The sequence below is a fragment of the Miscanthus floridulus genome, chromosome 19, assembly GCF_019320115.1.
Source record: "Miscanthus floridulus cultivar M001 chromosome 19, ASM1932011v1, whole genome shotgun sequence".
Classification (NCBI taxonomy): domain Eukaryota; kingdom Viridiplantae; phylum Streptophyta; class Magnoliopsida; order Poales; family Poaceae; genus Miscanthus; species Miscanthus floridulus.
In genome coordinates, this window is record NC_089598.1 from 4512228 (window position 1) to 4529882 (window position 17655).

Genomic DNA, 17655 nt, shown 5'->3' on the forward strand with positions numbered 1-17655 from the left:
AAATAACTGAGAGAGAAAATAGACAAGGCCTAAATAGATTTGAAAATAGATTAGGACATCCCAGTGGCGAATTTAGGATTCTAGTTCGCCGCCCAAAATTTTTCATATACAAATTCGGTAAAGCCATCTGGCAATTCGGTAACAATTGAATTTTTTTCCTTCTAATACAATGATACGCATACTTATACGTATTTAAGAAAAACAGATGAATTTTTAATATAATTAGGAACATTTGCAATAAAAATAACAAGATAAATATTAAATTCAAAGATTAAGTTAAAAACATCCACACATTACAATATAAATAATAAATAATTCAAACACCATATTGGTACTTTAAAATATAAGCATAAAAGAGAGTAAGAGACTCACAATCAAATGAAGGATTTAAAACAGCAGTAGCCGTCACCTTCTTTATGCATCCTTCTGAAAAAGAGATGCAATGTCCCTGCTCTCTCCGTACAGATTCTACAAAAATACAATGCCAAATAATTAAAACAAATTCTTCTCATACAAATCGAATTCTCACATGCAACTAGACAAATACTGACATGATATCGGTCTCAATTGTCTCTGATGTCGGGGGAAATCCCCAATATCTCATTGCACCTGCGCGAGTGATGATTTTATGATATTAGCAAATAGCAATGAAATTAAGTAGACAAAAAATTTCTATGAGAAGACGAAGAGTGGAAGAGACTTGAAGAGAAAAAGAAATAAATCTCACCTAAGCGAATCTAAGATAGTGAGTAGCAACTACGGAGTCGATGAGGTTTCATACCGGCGTGTGGCACGCGGCCTTCGGCGGCGGTGTGGACGATCAGACGAGGATGAGGATTAGGGCATCGGCGGTTAGGCGGCCCGACGATGTGTTGTGCGCGTCTGTACGACAAGACCGAAGGGGAACGTGTCCGTGGCTGTGGCTGCATGGCCTCGTGGGCCGCGTGGGCCTCCGTCACGTGGTCACGGTCACACCCACTAGGGGCGAGCGGTCACGTTGCATGTGGCCCGCTGGGTGCTGGGCATCCATGTAAGTGTTCTTTTCTTTTCTTTTATTTAAAAAATACACGTATATATACCGTAAAAGTTTCTGGGATCGCAGGGTATGCCGGTGCATACCCGGCATACCCTGTAGATCCACCCCTGGGACATCCCAATGCAAAATTGTTTATTAGCTATCTATTATTTTATATGAAATGATCAAATATGTCGCCGTAGGTGCTGGTAAAAATTCGTGACCCAGTGCAACGCACGGGCATATATTTAGTAAAAAAAAAGGAAAAGACAAAATCGTCTTTGAAAACCGCTTATAACCTGTCAGGGAGGTAAAACGAACGGTTTTAAAAGTTTAGGGAGGTGGTTTACCCGGTTTTAGAGTTTAGGGAGGAAAAATAGACTTTCACATAAGTTAAGGAGGTAATGTGGATTTTTTTCCAACGAAATATTAAGGCTGGCCCAGCCTCTCTCAGCCCTTGAGGAGGCTACAGATGGGCCATATCTTAGTCAGCCAGCCACAGGTCGACGAGCGAGTCCACTAGCCCGGTCCATAAAACAGCTAAGTCAACTCTTAGTCTCCATTCTTCAACTGGGCCGTGTGTTCGTGTGAACCGAAGCGCAGCGGGCCGGTGGGGCCCCTGGTGTCAGCGCCGCGCGGGAAGCAGTGGGCTCCCGCCATTTCCCTCCGATTCAAACGACGCGGCGGCGGCTTTCCCTCCCGCTCCCGATCCCCATTTGGCCATTTCGATCCACCCGAGCCTTTTACCGCCATTTTCTTGGCGCCAAACTCGCCTATCCTTCCCGCCAGGCTTCCCCTCCTCCTATAAACTCCCGCACGATCCCTCTCTCCTCCCCACACCCCGCCACGCTTGCAGTTATCGAGATCCAGAGAGTGACAGATCTACCCGAGAGCGACAGATCCACAACCGAGAGGAAGGAGATCGCCATGGTGGTGGCGCTGGGACCCGGCCGGTTCTACGGCAGCGGGCTGCCGAGGCCGCGCTTCTTCCCGGGCGACCGTGTGGACCCGCCGGCGTCCGTCACCGACCCGCTCCTCGAGTGGGCGCGCGAGGCGCACTGGTCCATGGGCGGCTTCGGCGTGAAGCGCCTCCGCCTGCAGGGCCGCATCGAGGGCTCCATCGACAAGCTCCGCCGCAGCGCGCGCCGCGACGCCAGGGCCAAGGCCAAGGCCAAGGCCCGCTCCGTCGGCCACATGCCCGCCTCGCTCGCCGCGCTCGGATCCGACGACGACGCCTCCGATGGGGATTCGGAGGACGAGGAGGAGGTGGCGGCGCGGGAGCGGGCTATGAAGCGGGAGCTCGTCGATGACGACGAGGACTCCGACGGGTCCAACGAGTCGGAGGAGGAGGAGGACGAGCCACTCGCGGCCATCGTCACCGCCGCCAAGAAGAGGCGCGCGAGGAAGCTCAGCGACGAGTTCGACCGCATCGCCGTGGAGCAGCAGCTGGAGAAGGAGAAGGCGGGTGCCGCGGCGCCGGCGAGGGCGTAGCCAAAGAGGAAGGCTGCCGCACCGGCCACCACGACGAGGGCGTCGCCGAAGAGGAAGGCTTCTGCACCTGCTGCTGGGGCGCCGGCGAGGGCGTCGCCAAGGAGGAAGGCTGCCGCAATGGCCGCGGCTCCCTCATCGGTGGCTGGGGCTAGGAGGACCTCGCCGGGGAACAAGCACTGAGCGGAGGTCGCTGTATGTGCTGCTCTAGTTCTTCATCTGTTGGGTTGTTTTTCAGGCGATCGTGGGTTGCTAGTCTTGAAAATGTAATGTGTGGTTGTCGCAACTGCTGGATTGGAATGGTGATGAAATGGAATCGAATTGATGGTTATCTCTATTAATCCATGGAATTTTATGATCATGCTGCATTGTTAGGCCTTGCTTAACGTGGCGTCTAGTTCTACTTCTCATGTTTGAATCATTAGCTATTTAGCTGAAACTTTCACACACTTGGTAAATTGGAAATCATTTTCCCATCTTGTAATTCGACGAAGCTATGAAACGAAAATACATTTATGTGCATATGGGCAGATGCGCGCATGCTGTAGCGCTAATTTGCTACAGTAACATAACTATGACATTTAGGCGCATTACATACTGCAATACTAGAGTTATGATGAAAACAACCCTGAAATGAAAGTTGTTGATATCTTCGTTATATGTGTTGCTGTCTTTTTATGCTCTAATGAATATATCATTTGATCAGGCGAAGATATCATATAGCCATATAGGGACTCTGTCTCTGAATCAACCTTGAAATAATGTAGTTCCTGTTCTGATACCCAAGAGGCTGCCACTTTTTTTTTTGGGCTCCATTTCATGCTGTAATCAGCTTAAGTCATAGGAAGCAAACTGAAATCTCTGATCCCTTTGCTTCTTGGTATTGGTATATGTTAAACTTGTGGTAACAAGAAGGAAAGAATGGTACATTTAGGCTAGCACTTAATTCTTGCTGCCCTGCTGGATTGTGTATGTATTTGTGTCTAGGACCATTTCAGGTCTAATTCTATTAGTATAGAGAAAAGGGTCAAAAATGATTGGGTGCTCATGTGTTGGGGTCGGAGACAATTCTTTCAATCTCTTCCAGCAGCCGCTCCTTCTCTTCCGTCAAGTCCTCGTTTTGCTTCTGAAGCTCCTCGATCTGCTTGGTCTGTTCTGAATCTTTCCTGTAATCATGTTTATAAATATTTAATTAAATAGGTTTACAAAGGTGGCTTATGATTGCTTGACAAAAATTTGCATTAGAGTGTCCTTGCAGCAGTGTACCCACCTGTTCATGAAAGACAGGTTAAGTTTTAGTGATCGGACCTCCTTCTCTAGGGTTTCGCAGCGTTTAAGTACGGCTTGCATGTCAGATGGTATTACTGGTGGAACTTCTTTCCTTTGCTTCTGCCATTCTGAACCATAAGAACGTAATGGAACATCACATGCTGTATGATAATTATAACTCATTGTTCAAGACCATTTTTGAAAGAAGAGAAAACCATCACATACTTACGTGAGCGCTCAACCCTGCGCTTCTTTGTAGGATCTCCATTATCAGCTGCAGAGTTAACTAATTAGATTGTTTGGTGATTAAGAAGAAACTGCACAGTAGTATATGATATTTTAAGTGACTATGCTCATTTGACACAAGTACATATGTACATGACAATTTCATATATTTCAAGTTCCCCCAAGTATCTTATGAACATGTGTTTAGGGTGAGTGATTATTTCGAGAAATGACCATATAGCAATTATTTGGTGCCTAAAAATAAGTTATCTGTTGGATATACCTGCTTGTTCTGATGAAATGGATCCCATTCGAGTTAGGGCTGCTTTCTGCAAATGAGAAAAATGATCCATATTGAAATAATTCAACAAAATGAACTTTTGATGCTTAGAAGTATGAGTTAAACTTACCTTTCTCTCATCTTTCAAAGTATCCTTTTGTACCCTCTCTCTGTATTCTGTACATTTTGAACAAATATAAACACAATTTTATTCTCTCATGGCATGATAACAATGACATCGTTATAGGAGAAAAGATCAAGCATTCTCACATCCATGTTGTGACTCATAAGTATTTGTGTCAGGCCAAGTAAAGTTTTGCTAAACTCAAGGACATCTGTATTGATAGAAGTATACCTTTGCCTTTTGATTTGCAGTCGGTTGTTCCATTTGCAGCATTTTTTCTAGTGCTCTCACAAACAGACATCGCTTGCCCTGTAGGAGGTAGCTCATCACACATTTCAAATCCAGCTGAATGAGTGGTCATAGCTGTAGAGGATCCACTGTGCGAAGGCTCTTGAGACGCTACACCAAACCAAACCTGGTTTGCAGGAGCAACGAAGTTACCATTGTTTGGTTCCATGGGCCTCTCAACCTTGGGAAGCATCAGGGAATCCTGAACTTGGGCAGTTGTCACTATGGGAAAGAAATCTGTTCCTCCAAGAATGTTCTGTTGAAACCGCTGAGTGTCATAGAATCCAAAAGAATTGCCTACTGAGGTGTCTTTGTTAGCATGGCTACCAAGCTTCTTGCGCTCAAGCGTGTCCTTGAGCATGGTCACCACTGAGGTAATAGTATCTTGTGCTGCCATATGTGGATTATCCAGAGGGGATGTTGATGAACTTGAAGGAGATACAAACTTTGGTGTATGAACAGGTGTGTTGCTCATTGGTGTGCTGTTTGATGTGTTTGTAAAATCTTGTTTTAACTGGTTAGTTGCTTCAATGCTTCCTATAGTTATTGGTGCCAAATTAGTTTGCATTGCAGCATACCTCCTCCTGTAAATATGACCAAGAAAATTGAGGCAAGAACCATATATTTCATGCGGGAAGGTAATAGTGCACATGGAATCAGAAGGTCCTGCCTTAACTCTGACGAACAACTTCTAGTCATTGGTTGAGTGCTGTGGAACCAGGCCTAGAAATGGATAAAATTAGAAAAATTACTGCTTTTTTTTACTCATATACAAATTTGTGAATATGGTAGCAACTGGATTGTGAAGATGACTAACTTTTGCTAGAAGTAGGTCACTGGCTTTCATTCCCTTCTCTGCTGCATTTCTGTTATGGCAAAAAAGCAAGATCAATAAAACTTATAATACATAGATCATAAAGTAGAATGTGATTTTATTTTTAAGAAACTGTGGAAGGTGATGTTGGCATATAAATACACTACTTGAGCGATTGCTGGTTGTGGTTATTTGGATATTCGACTGAAGGAATTGCTAAATTCTGTGGAACCAAGTTGTCAGTGATAAAACTTTGTTGAGCAATGTCATGCTGTTGATTCGGAAGGCCTGCAGCTTCTGATGACAACCTGCATAGTTTCGGACAACACCTTGTGAATTAGGAGTTACAGTTAACCAAATCATAGGAATTGATCATAATAGGAGTAGACATTTCATGCTTTTCCAACCTTTAATTGGGTAATATGCGAACCTTTATATGCTTTCTTAAAGTCAGAGGTTTTCTCTTTAGAAAAAAATTGGTAACACGATCTATTTAGTATCTGAGGCATATGAGTTCAGATATCCTTTTTAAGATTATTAGTTCCAATTAAATTACTGATCTTTGTTTTGAGGTGTTCTCTCCACCTAAGTACACAATTTCTTTCATTGGCGTATATTTACAGACCTAGCAAATTTAGTTAACTCTGCATCATTTACCAGTATTTTACCTAGATGGCTGTCGAGGGCGATTGTTCACTGAACCAAATCCTGGGATCTGCAAATAAGAAGCCATACATTTAGGTGATAGATTCCGAGTAAGAGATTAACCAACATATTAAGTGCCACTTTAGTATTCATGTTCATATAGCTTATGGAACATCCTCTATGTACTTTCTGAAATGATAGAAGAAGTGAGTGATCCCCAGCAAAAGGGGCCATATCTTCTGAACCATGAACGATTTCATCTTCATGTTCAGAGAGAGAAGAAATGACAGGAAAATTTCAGAATTCTTGCCTCTCCATTCATAAGCCAGCTGTTGAACAATTCCTCGCTATCTTCTCTGAGACCTTGCGACATGTTCTTGAACCCCAGCATCTCCATGCTTGGCGCTGCTGCCACTCCCATTTTCTCCATCACTGCCTTGAGGAAGATCTCCTCGCTGGTGTTCCTGAACAAATCAGACAGGCCCCTCCCCTCCATCTCCATGAACCCCTCTCAACTCAACCTCCCCTCTCCTGGCGCAACAACTGACCAGATTGATAACAGGAGTCGCGAAAAGCTGTCTTTAGTAGTATTGCAGTAGTAGGGTCACTAAGGGCAATCACTTGAAATTCAATCAACAGAAGCAACGATACAAATTAGATAATATAAAATAGAATCCCACCTAAAACACCAATTAATCTTATAAAATGGTGCTTGGCAGAAGAGTTCAAGCACAGAAGACATGTACTAGTTGAGTGTGGCACTAGTTGGGACTAAACAAAGTGATGGCAGGTATCTTCCCCTTCATTGGAGGCAAAGATTCCGTTCTCCTCATTTTGTCTCATCAGTGGAAAAATCGGCCTATGAAGAATTTGGCCACTTTCGCACCAATGAACGAGCACGCACACGCGGTCTATATTACGTATACGTATGAACAGAAAAGCAGTACACTGCTTGAATTACACATCTCCTTATGCTGACATCTTCTGTAGATGGTCTGAAAAAAAATGCAACACAAAGATTGGACAAATGTTTCTGGCAGCTGCTCTAGATTTCTCTTTGCTATGTTCTATGTTTACACAGAAACATCAAATGTTTGAACTGTTTGCATCGGTTTTGTTTTATCTGCTTCAGAATTCCTAATTCAAGGATTAATCTGTAGCAACTTGGTCCTAGGTGTTGACACTGACAGTATCTATGATATGGGTATTAAGATAATATAATGCAGCAATTGGAGGAAGTGGATGGCCAGTCTAAGTGCCCATAGGCTTACTCGGCATTACAGCGACATGTTTGAATCATATACAATACATACTGACGGAAGGCTCAAAAGTGCCGGTTTGGAGCCTCCCTGACATGAACTTCTCACCAGATCATTTCTTTTATTACTGGTAAGGTAAACTGGCTCCTCTCGTCATGTTTAATTGTTGATATAGTTTTTGCAGCAAAAAAGCTTTGCTTTGGAAGCTTCTGCCGATTCTGACAATGGCTCCTGTTTGATTTTCTTCTGTAACTGAAACACAGAGCTGGAAATCTCCAAACCGGATTTTTTTTCATTGTAATAACATTTTTTTTGGTAAAAAAATTGTTGCCACATGCTCCTCTATCTGCAGCAAGCAGCCAAAGACAGATTTACTGGTTTAGGTAAGAAAGCAAAGAACTGTACTTTTCTACCTTTCCTGAATCTACTGAAGGGGGGTCTAGTATTGATGAATGAATTCACATGAATTTGCATATGATTTTCACTGACACAGACCTTTGTCTTTCCTATCCAACTTCTATTTACAGAAACAAAGATCCCGTGAGGTTTGACCAGGACAATCAACCAATGCAAGATCTCCCTCCCTCGACTGTCCGTCCAGATACATCCCTGGCTGCTTGTGTACAACAATAAACACCACGGATTAGGTGGTCTGTCAGCATCAGCTACGATCACACAGCAAGTATTCTACACCAAACTGTACTAATCTTGCAGAGACGGAGCAGCATAGCTGTTGTCCATTGCGGCAAGCCGCACCCGGCGGCACAGGCGCAAGGACGGATTCTACTGCCGGCACGCACGCGGAAGCGCCATCGGCCCCCGGTGATGGCGACCGCACCCGTCGTCTGACCTCAGATCAGAGGCCCGCATTTCTTTAACAGTGTCCCTGACCGGCTGACACTGAGGTGTCGATGCGCGTGCCTGCCTGCATTATTCCGGACAAATAAAAAAGATATTTTTAGTACGTTTTCTAACAAACGCGGTTCATGATTGGGTGTTCATATCATATGAATATTCGAAGGAAGGATCCGGAGATGCTTCTTACAAATTTACAAATATATGCACAGTGCAGTGCAGGTTTTTGCTGTCTTCACTGCTTCAAGAGTCGTTCAGGTTCAGTCTTTCAGCTTATCGAAGAAAGCGTAGTTTCGCAACCACGCCTTCACGCGACGGTTGCACTTATGGGCCTTGCAGCTGGCCCACGTAGAAACATACTACGCCTTACAGCATTCACATGGGCTGCTGGATGAAATATGGGTCACGAATGGGCCGAGAAACTAAAGTGGGGCCCAAATCCCCGGTCCGTTTGAGCCCACAAGGCAATCCCCTCCGCGGCCGCGCTTATCCCCTCCGTCCGCCACTTCTCGTCTTGCCTCGCTCGCAACCGAAGTAGGGAAGGCTTCCCCGTCCGTCCCCCAAGCGCAGCGCGTCCATGGCGTCCACCGCGCTGGTGGCAGTGGCAGTGGGGGGCGGCATCTCTCTCGGTCTCGTCGCATCCTGCTCCCTGCGCGCCGCCGGCGACTCCCGGCGGCTTGGCCGCCGTCTCGTCATCCTGCGGAGAGGAGGCACCGAGGTGAGTATTTTCCCCCGTCCCTCCTTCCTCCCCTTGCCATTCATTAGTTGGTAGCTCGAATTGGGAGGTATTCTTGTCTTTGTTTGGTTATCTGTGCGCTATTATGAGCTGTATGTAGCCTGTGGTCGGTTATTGGCCCGGTTGACACTGGGAACTGGGAAGTGGTTCTTGTGTTCGTCTGTGCAACAAGCCAACAACATTTACTTTATTTTTGAGATTATTTTCTAGTGCAATAACAGGTCATGTTTTGACCTCTTGTTGAACCATCTCCAATACCAAGCAGTAGCCAGTAGGTTATCTACAACGTCTTTTTACATTTTTTCTTAAAAATCTCAGAAGAGTACGGCCATCTTTAGCTGTAAAAATAAGGACCTGAAGCACTATCTTCATGTCAGTTGTACCATTTTTCTTTTGTCAAGGAGGCCTCTCCGACTTGATTTCAAGGCTGAGTTTGATGTGATACAGCGAATGCTTTTGGTCAGGGACAGAGGATGAGGGGACGGAATTGCCCAAAATTTCATTGCGCCAATGAGGTGGATGTGGTGACCGAGGATGACAGTGTCGATGGTGATGCTACTGACGACGAAGCAGACCTTGAAGCTGCAGCTGATGATGCCATTGACGCTGATGTTGATACCGAAGATGAACTGGATTCTTCGCTGCCTGAGGATTTTGAGTGGATAAAGCAGCAGCCAATTCCTTATCCTTTGGTATGTACTCAGCGCTGATTTGCTAAGATTAGTAGCGAATGGAATGACAGATAGACGGGATGGTAATGTAGGATGCTCTGGAGCCATACATAAGCAAGAAGACGGTGGAGCAGCACTGGGGAGTTCATCAGCAGATTCACGTGGACCAGCTCAATGGCATGATCGGTGGTAGTGAGTGGGAAGGCATGTCACTGGGGCAGATGATGCTCGCCTCCTTCAATGAGGGCAGGGAGGAGCCCCATCCCCCCTTCTTCCATGCTGCACAGGTACCATTGGCCATTGTGTGCGGGGCATTTGTGGTTACTTGTGTATGCTTCAAGTGGCTAATTCTAGGCCATGTATTTAGGTATGGAACCATGATTTCTATTGGCGATCCATGAAACCTGGCGGTGGGGGCAAGCCACCAGAACGGCTTCTGAAGTTTATTAATAGAGACTTTGGCTCCTATGAGGGTATGATCCGCCAATTCATGGATGCTGCACTAACTCAGTTTGGTTCTGGATGGGTTTGGCTTTCCTGTAAGTGATGCTGACGACCATGCTTCTTACCTTCACTCTTCTAATATGTAACTTGCACATGATGGTCAGATGAACATAAATCTTTTCTTTTACTGCTTGTAGACAAAGGAAGCGGTTTGCCTTATGTGAAATCAAGAAGCCCAATCCCATCAGACAATTATGGTAGGCTGGTCATCTCAAAGACTCCAAATGCCATCAACCCTCTTGTCTGGGGCCACTCTGTGAGTATCAACTCCACAACTTTTCCCCCCTTTATATCACCATGAGTTCATGTATCCACAGGAGTCTCATGAATCTATTTCTTTGGCAGCCACTCCTTGCGATTGATGTTTGGGAGGTACAGTTTTCGCAAATGTATTTTTCCTTTCCTTTTCCCTAAAAATGCATCTTTACTAACAATACTCTTCACCTCTGGGAACAGCATGCATATTACCTGGATTATGAGGTTAGATGGAGAATGATCCTTGTAGTTTGCCAGCAGTTAAATAGCACATTTTCTCTGACGTGTTTAGCTTCCATTTCATTCTTACAGGATCGAAGGGCTGATTATGTTTCTGCGATTCTAGAGAATCTTGTGTCGTGGGAAATAGTCGAGTCGAGGCTCACGAAAGCCGTTGTACGGGCAGTAGAAAGAGATGAGCATCTCCGCAGGAGAATTCTATGGAAGCAGCATTTAGCTCAGGTGAATGGGCAGAGTCGAGGTAGGCCTCGCACTCGGCAAGGCGGTGACAGGGAGGCAAGGAGACCAAGAAGTCGCCAGGAGCAGTCCTGTGGAGGCATGACAACGCAGCTGGTGAAATGAGGTGCATCAGGCCCCCTCATCTGTGGTAAAAAGCGGCTGTTGCTGCTGCAGGCTCTCTCACAAAAATACTGCTCCAGCAGCTGCAGGTGGCTGCAGCAGCTGCTTTTTATTGCAGCCGAACAGGCCCGACAGTCTTGACTCTTGAGAGCTTGCATGGTCTATTGGTCTGTTGAGGCTGCATACCCTCATTACTGTGAAGGGGTTGGGATAAGTTTTGATAGATTAGGGTAGAGGTAGAAATGTAGAATAGACAGAAACTCGCCAGGCGTCCAGAATTCGATTTGCTCGCTATTCCTTGTGGGATGTGAGTGAGAATGGAAGACATGCTTGTGTATTCTGACTTGTGAAGCATTGGTCGACGAACCAAGGCTGCAGGGTGCAACAAGGGAAAGTTAAATATATGTTGTCCCTTATCAGTCTTGTTCGTTTTGGAGAGGCCCCTTCCAGTGATGATCAACCTGTGAGAATGTACCCATTTGTTAAGGAACTTGACCAGCTCTGTTTTTATTTCACTTCATTTATATATACGGCCTATGTTATGCTGTGGGAGTCTCTCTCTGTGTGCTTGCTACTCTTGTCCAGTGATATAACACACACATAAACAGAATCACTCTACTCATTTACTGTGTGCAAATCAAACAAGATTCTTGTTAAGCCACGGCGTCATGAACAGAATGTGAGGCCATAGAAGCGCCTTTGCATGATCAGTTTTGCAGCAACGCCCACAAATTGATCTTATAAACCCTTATACTGTCTCCAACAACCGCGACCCAAAATACAAGATCCATTCGTCCTTTGGGTAGCGTTACTGACAAAGGGTTCAATACCTATTTCTGGTCTTCTCCAACAACAAGACAAAAAAGACAACCTTTTTTGCAAATGGGTCTCCAGGAGAGAGGATACTCAGATTTAGGTTATGCCTCTCCTGGCGTCAAAAATGGGTCTTCCATATAGATACTATGTTGGAGACTATAGCTATTGTGTTGAAGACCTATTTTAGGTTTGGGTTCCACAATGGATCTCCTGTTGGAGACAGCCTTACTACTTCGTTTGGTTGTGACTTTGATCAAATACAACCTCTCGGTAACTACCTTTGCCATACATATATTTCTCAAACGGTAAAGCTTGGTTGAGGACGGACCCACCCCGCGCGCGTTACGACCAATAAAAAAGGGGTGCGTAGTTACAGTGGGGTCCGCACCCTAGGAGCGCGTGCGGCACTCGATCGGGTCCATCGCCAGGCCCCTAGCCGCGCGCGCCTAGGGTCGCAGGCCTCTCTGCCGTGCCTGCCCTTGCCAGGCCTATTTTCCCCTACCACATTGCTGCTTTGGCCGACCGGCTTAGGCGCTTAGCCAGTTGTAGAACTGGCCAAGCCGCTTGCATGTTTGTGAGAGGAGTGCGGGCCCATATCTGCATGGCAGCTGAGTGTTGGCTCAATTTTTTTCATCAATCCATGGCATCTAGCTCCATATGTTTTATGCGTTTTAGATGTATGTTTTCATCTAAATGTTGCATGTGTTTCATCTGAATGTTGTATATATTACAATGACTATACAAGTATGTTGTTGGCGTATGTTTCAAATGGTTCGGCAGTTTCAAACGTATGTTGCAAGTGTTTTATCCAGATGTTGCACTGGCTATATACGTATATTGCCATTGCATGTTTTCAAATGTTTTAGCTATTTTAAACGTATGTTGCAAGTGTTTTATCTATATGTTGCATATGTTGTAGCGGCCACACATATGTTGCAAGCGTATCTTTGTAAATGTTTTATTTGTTTCGGACGTAGCAAATGCTTTGTGTTGCAAGTGTTGCATGACCAGGCGCAGGAAGTGGGCGCAGACGGAGGTGGTCCCGTCGGGTGCAGCGATCCCCACATGCGTGCGGGAAGCGAAGTGGGCGTGGCGGCCCCCACATGCATGCACAGGCGCATGGGTACCGCAGTAGCAGGCGCAGCAGTAGCGCGCGGCGACAACAGGCGGGCGGGCAGGAGCTGCATGCATGCGCTGTGGGCCCCACCGAGACAAAGTGGGAGGTGGAGGCGCGGTGCACACGTCCCTTCTGATGGCCGTATGCATCTAGGGAAGTGCGTCGCCTACGTCGTTTACTGCCGCATGCAGATGGAGGACGTCAGGCGCATGGGCAGGCAGTAGGCGCGAGCGTCCGGACATATGGGCGCTAGTCTTTCTCCAGAGGAACGCAGACCCTAATAAATAACTTGGCCAACCTGGGCCTAATAGAAGGAAACTCGCATCTTTACCTGGTGGGGGCTTACTCGCATGGCTAACAACTAGTAATACTGGTTTTTGGCCTTGTTCGGCTGACATGAAACCCGGCTTATCCGCTTCTTTTTTCAGCCGGAACAGTGTTTTTCTCTCATAAATTCAGCCGTGAACAGTAACTTTCAGCCGCTGCAGTGTTTTTTTATAACCAGCCAAACAGCCCCTTTGTAGTATAAAAAAAATACCGGTTCTTGTAATAAAAAAAATCGGGTAACTACGAACACCCTGTTCGCTTATGTTGAAATTTAACTTATGCTGATGCTTATGCTAAAATATTGTGAAAGAAAAACACCGTTCCATGATTGAAAAATTGCTCAAGCAAACATGGTGGAAGTATCTGGCTTAGACTCGTACATGCTTAGAATATCCAGTCCAACCTTGGGAACGAATAAATTTATGTAAATTCGATTCGACCAAGAAAACTCTGTAAACCAATGCTCTTTTTTATGCGAAACGTAGAAGCTTACGTACACGTACATTTCTTACCCATATAAGCACCTCCAAAAGACTAGAATAGACCGGCTACAACATCATTTGGGACGGCCTCTCCAATCCAATGCCCAATTTTGGTGGAATCTCTCAACGTGATTTAAGTTCTCGGCTTCCCTACATATAGATACTTATGTTTTCGGAAAAAATTATTATCAAACCTAGTGGTATTGTTCTTTTGGTGATAAAAGATTGATGTATCAATAGTGCATATGTTTAATTGTTTATTATGAATATGACGAGGAATAACATGCATGTATATAAACGTCTGCATTTTTAAAAAAGAAAAGGAAAAGCCTTGGAGAACTCGGAGTGCAACCTCAGCCTCTTGATAAAATCCAAGTCCAAGAAACAAAGCGCAAAAAGACGCAAGGAGTTGTCGATCGGCACGCACGAACCAACACGAGGGGCGTGCGCTCGCGTGCCGCCGTCCAGGAAACAAGCTCAAACAAGTCAGAAGCGGAGCAGCCGGCTTGGACCTCCCCGCCCAGTCCCCTGGACGCAATCGACCGCCAAGAACGAGCCGAGGCATCCCATGAGCAGCGCCGCCGTCTCGTCGCCATGGGTCTGCAGGTACGGATCCTCGCCGCTCTGTATTGTATTTGCGTCTTCGAAGAAGAGATGTGTTTGGGTTGTGGAGCAAAACCTGCAGTGTTGAGAGGTCGATTTGGGACCACCGGCTTCGCTGGTGAAGTAGTTGGTTGCTTGTGATTTCAGCTGCTGTGTGGTTGTGATCTTGCCGGCCGGTTCAGTTGTTGCTTGGTGGCAACAAGTTCAGAGTCTGGATTAGGTGAACCGCTAGCGTCGTCGCTGATGGATTCTGTGGTTCAGGTTTCAGAGCCAATGAGACAGCAGTGCTGCCTTGCTGTCTTCGTTAACTAGTTATTATACGGACCTCACCTAACCTATTTTATTTTTATTTTACCTACAAATAAAGTGTGTTCTGAGTTTTGTGACTATCGTCTGCTTATTATTATGGCGTGCAAGTTATTAGCAACACTCTGTAGCTCTGAAATCGTTGCAAAATAGAAGTAGCACTGTACTGTATTTTTTTTTCGTGATCGTGCCGAAGAAGCAAGTAGCACAGTACTTACCACTTACCACTTGCAGAGCTATCTGTGGTGATTGGTGGATCGGTTTGTCCCCAGCTTATGCAAGCTAGCACAGTGCCGGCACTGCTGGCAAAGCCATCCCTGGTGACGAAATAGATTCCTTGGTTCGTTAACCTTCTCTTTGATTTTGGCTTAACCTTCTCTTTGATTTTGGCAGGAGGAGTTTGAGGAGCACGCCGAGAAGGCCAAGACCTTGCCTGACACGATGACGAACGAGAACTAGCTCATCCTCTACAGGCTCTACAAGCAGGCCACCGTCGGCGTCGTCAACACCGGTATGTATCTGTTTTTTTTTTAATCTTGTCGATCGAATCTCGTACTGCTCGGATGCTACAAGCTTTAATTTCGTCTGCTCGCAATGCAAGTTTGTCCTGCCTAGGCTGGCAATACATGCTCATGGTTTTCTGTGGCGAATCAAGACAGAAGAGTATTGATTCTAATGACAGCACAGCAGGCTTGTTTGCCTTGTGATGTGCTTGATTTTGCCATGGATTTCATGCTTGTGGGGCGCTCGTGCGTGTGAGCTTTTGGATTCCTGGGGCCTCATGTTTTTATGGAACACCTTGTCAGTATAGATGGAGCGCACCAAACAGAATTTCAGATTTCGACATATGGTGCAGAAAATCAGTTGTCACTTCGGAATTGCAGGAAAACATTTTGATTTTTCTTGAATACAAGAGTAGAAGGGCGGGCCTGGTGCAAGCGGCAGAGTCTTACCGCCTGTGACCGGAAGGTCCCGGGTTCGAGTCGCGGTCTCCTCGCATTGCACAGGCGAGGGTAAGGCTTGCCACTAACACCCTTCCCCAGACCCCGCACAGAGCGGGAGCTCTCTGCACTGGGTATGCCCTTTTTTTTTAATACAGGAGTAACTAGCATTCCAAGCAACCTTTTGATTAATTGTTAATGTGTGCAATGGTTCGATTCCTTATTATATACAAAGCGAGATTCCATATATTTACAATTCCCAAATGTATGGTGACTTAGTTTGCAAGCTATTGTGCATCTCTCTTTCCCTACAAGCTGCTTCCTCAAATACCGTATTCTTCAGATTACCTTTTTTTTTCTTTCGAAAAGATCAGGTGGTCAGATTCGGGTTAGCCTTTTTTTTCCCCAGGGAGAAAAGGGTACTACTACTTCTATGAGTGTTATGAACATGAAGGCACACATCTGTATTCCAAACCTTTCCGAAGCAAGCTGAATTTGCTTTTTGGCTAGTAACAATTCCATACTGAACATTCCTCTTTTGTCTGTTAGGGCGTTCTGGCATTTTCAGCCTGAAAGAGAGCCAAATGGGATGCTTGGAAGGCTGTTGAAGGTTTGTTCAGACCCGTTCCAAATGTGCAATCTCTCACTAAACAAACTCCCAATTGACCATTATGCATCCTTGCAATTGTTGTCAAAACTGGGAAATCCAAGGATGAAGCAATGACAGACTACATCACCAAAGTGAAGCAGCTGCTGGAGGAGGCCGCAGCATCCACTTCCTAGGCTATTAAAACACCATGATCCATAGTTGCGTATATAGTCATGCTGTATGTCGTCAATAAATCTTGTCACTGTTATGTTTCAGACGGCTTCTGTGGCCATACATGTAACTGTTCCGTCTCCATGGATACTCATCATCGTTTAAGGCTGTAAACTCTTGTGAAAACAAACTGGATATCTCTGTCAAATTACCATCTCCTCAAAAGTTTGTTGGGCACATGTTCCTGAATCCTGGCCATGACTTGCGCAGCTTGTGCTATATCTTCCAACAAGGCGGCATTTTAGTTTGGGGACATCTGCAGTGTTCTATTTCAGATGCTTGTGCTCATGTACTGTGTGTTTCTTATCTACCAGTTGTTGCTAGGTGACAAGTTCAGAGTCTAGACTAGCTCAACAGGTGTTGTACCGCACTGAATTACCTACCAATCTTGTGGTTCAGGTTTCGAATCCATTTGCAGCAGAATTGGAACATCCTTGCTGTCTAAATCAGTTACATGCCACAGTACAGTATGCTTATGGCGTGCAACTTAGCAATACTCATTACCTTTTTTTTTTTTTTTTTTTTTTGAGGAAAGCAATACTCCTTACCTGAAAGTTGTTGCATCTACTCTACGGGCAGAGAAAATCTCCATGATTTTCGTTAAAAAAAGAGAGAAAATCTTCATGGATTTTTAAACCCATTTTTTCAATACAGTTACCAGTTTGGAAAGCGATCCATGGGATGAAAGGTTGGGTGAACTATTTCTACACTTAGGCCATGCTTTGTTTGACAGTTCAAATCGGCCACTTGCCCGGTATTTTGTTTTGGATAGCAATGTTCTGGTCCAGTTCCAGCATCTATCGTGTATTATACTTCAGTTAACTTCAAGCGTGGAACAACATTCATTGCATGCAATTCCTGAAATAGAAAATCAAACAAGTGAACATAATGAAATCAAATGCATGGTAACTTGGTTTATGAACAATCAAGCATGGCATATATAACTATAATGTTACACAGGAACCCTACATGTACTAGCAGAATTAGTTAAGGTAATGCTGACAAAATTCCTCATAGTATGACTTTGCTTCCCCCTACCAAGAAATGAGATTTATCATTTAGGGAATGGGACCGATACCACAGGATAGTTCATTTTGGTTAAGTGGATTGTGCAATTTTCTGCAGGCAGATTTATAAAGAGAAATAGGCCAGGTGATAAAGAGCTCCAGCATCACCATTAACAAAAGTACAATAGCTCTAACATGTATTTGTCTAAAAAATCCGCCAAAAAAAATG

At 45.1% G+C, this 17655-nt stretch overlaps 2 protein-coding genes and 2 pseudogenes across 2 annotated transcripts; 3 read left to right on the top strand and 1 right to left on the bottom strand.

Moving 5' to 3' along the window:
• The first annotated feature begins 1859 nt into the window (after window positions 1–1859).
• Window positions 1860–2838, top strand: LOC136529698 (uncharacterized). Its single transcript, XM_066522771.1, has one exon. It carries the CDS (start codon window positions 1943–1945, stop codon window positions 2504–2506), a length of 564 nt encoding a protein of 187 aa, XP_066378868.1. The 5' UTR covers window positions 1860–1942; the 3' UTR covers window positions 2507–2838.
• A 554-nt stretch (window positions 2839–3392) lies between these two features.
• Window positions 3393–6650, bottom strand: LOC136525284 (protein CYCLOPS-like). The gene is given in 12 exon segments (XM_066518286.1): window positions 3393–3669; window positions 3774–3872; window positions 3874–3900; window positions 3998–4046; window positions 4281–4326; window positions 4408–4454; window positions 4633–5273; window positions 5360–5412; window positions 5507–5555; window positions 5671–5811; window positions 6172–6218; window positions 6459–6650. Coding segments are annotated over 12 exon segments (1512 nt in total). The 3' UTR covers window positions 3393–3548.
• Window positions 6651–8661: 2011 nt separating this feature from the next.
• Window positions 8662–11548, top strand: LOC136529122 (superoxide dismutase [Fe] 1, chloroplastic-like; annotated as a pseudogene).
• Window positions 11549–13946: 2398 nt separating this feature from the next.
• LOC136528470 (acyl-CoA-binding domain-containing protein 2-like) lies at window positions 13947–16570 on the top strand (annotated as a pseudogene).
• Window positions 16571–17655: the final 1085 nt, after the last annotated feature.

Coding starts and splice junctions, on each gene's coding strand:
- LOC136529698 (XM_066522771.1), top strand. CDS start 1,943: ATGGTGGTGGCGCTGGGACCCGGCCGGTTCTACGGCAGCGGGCTGCCG.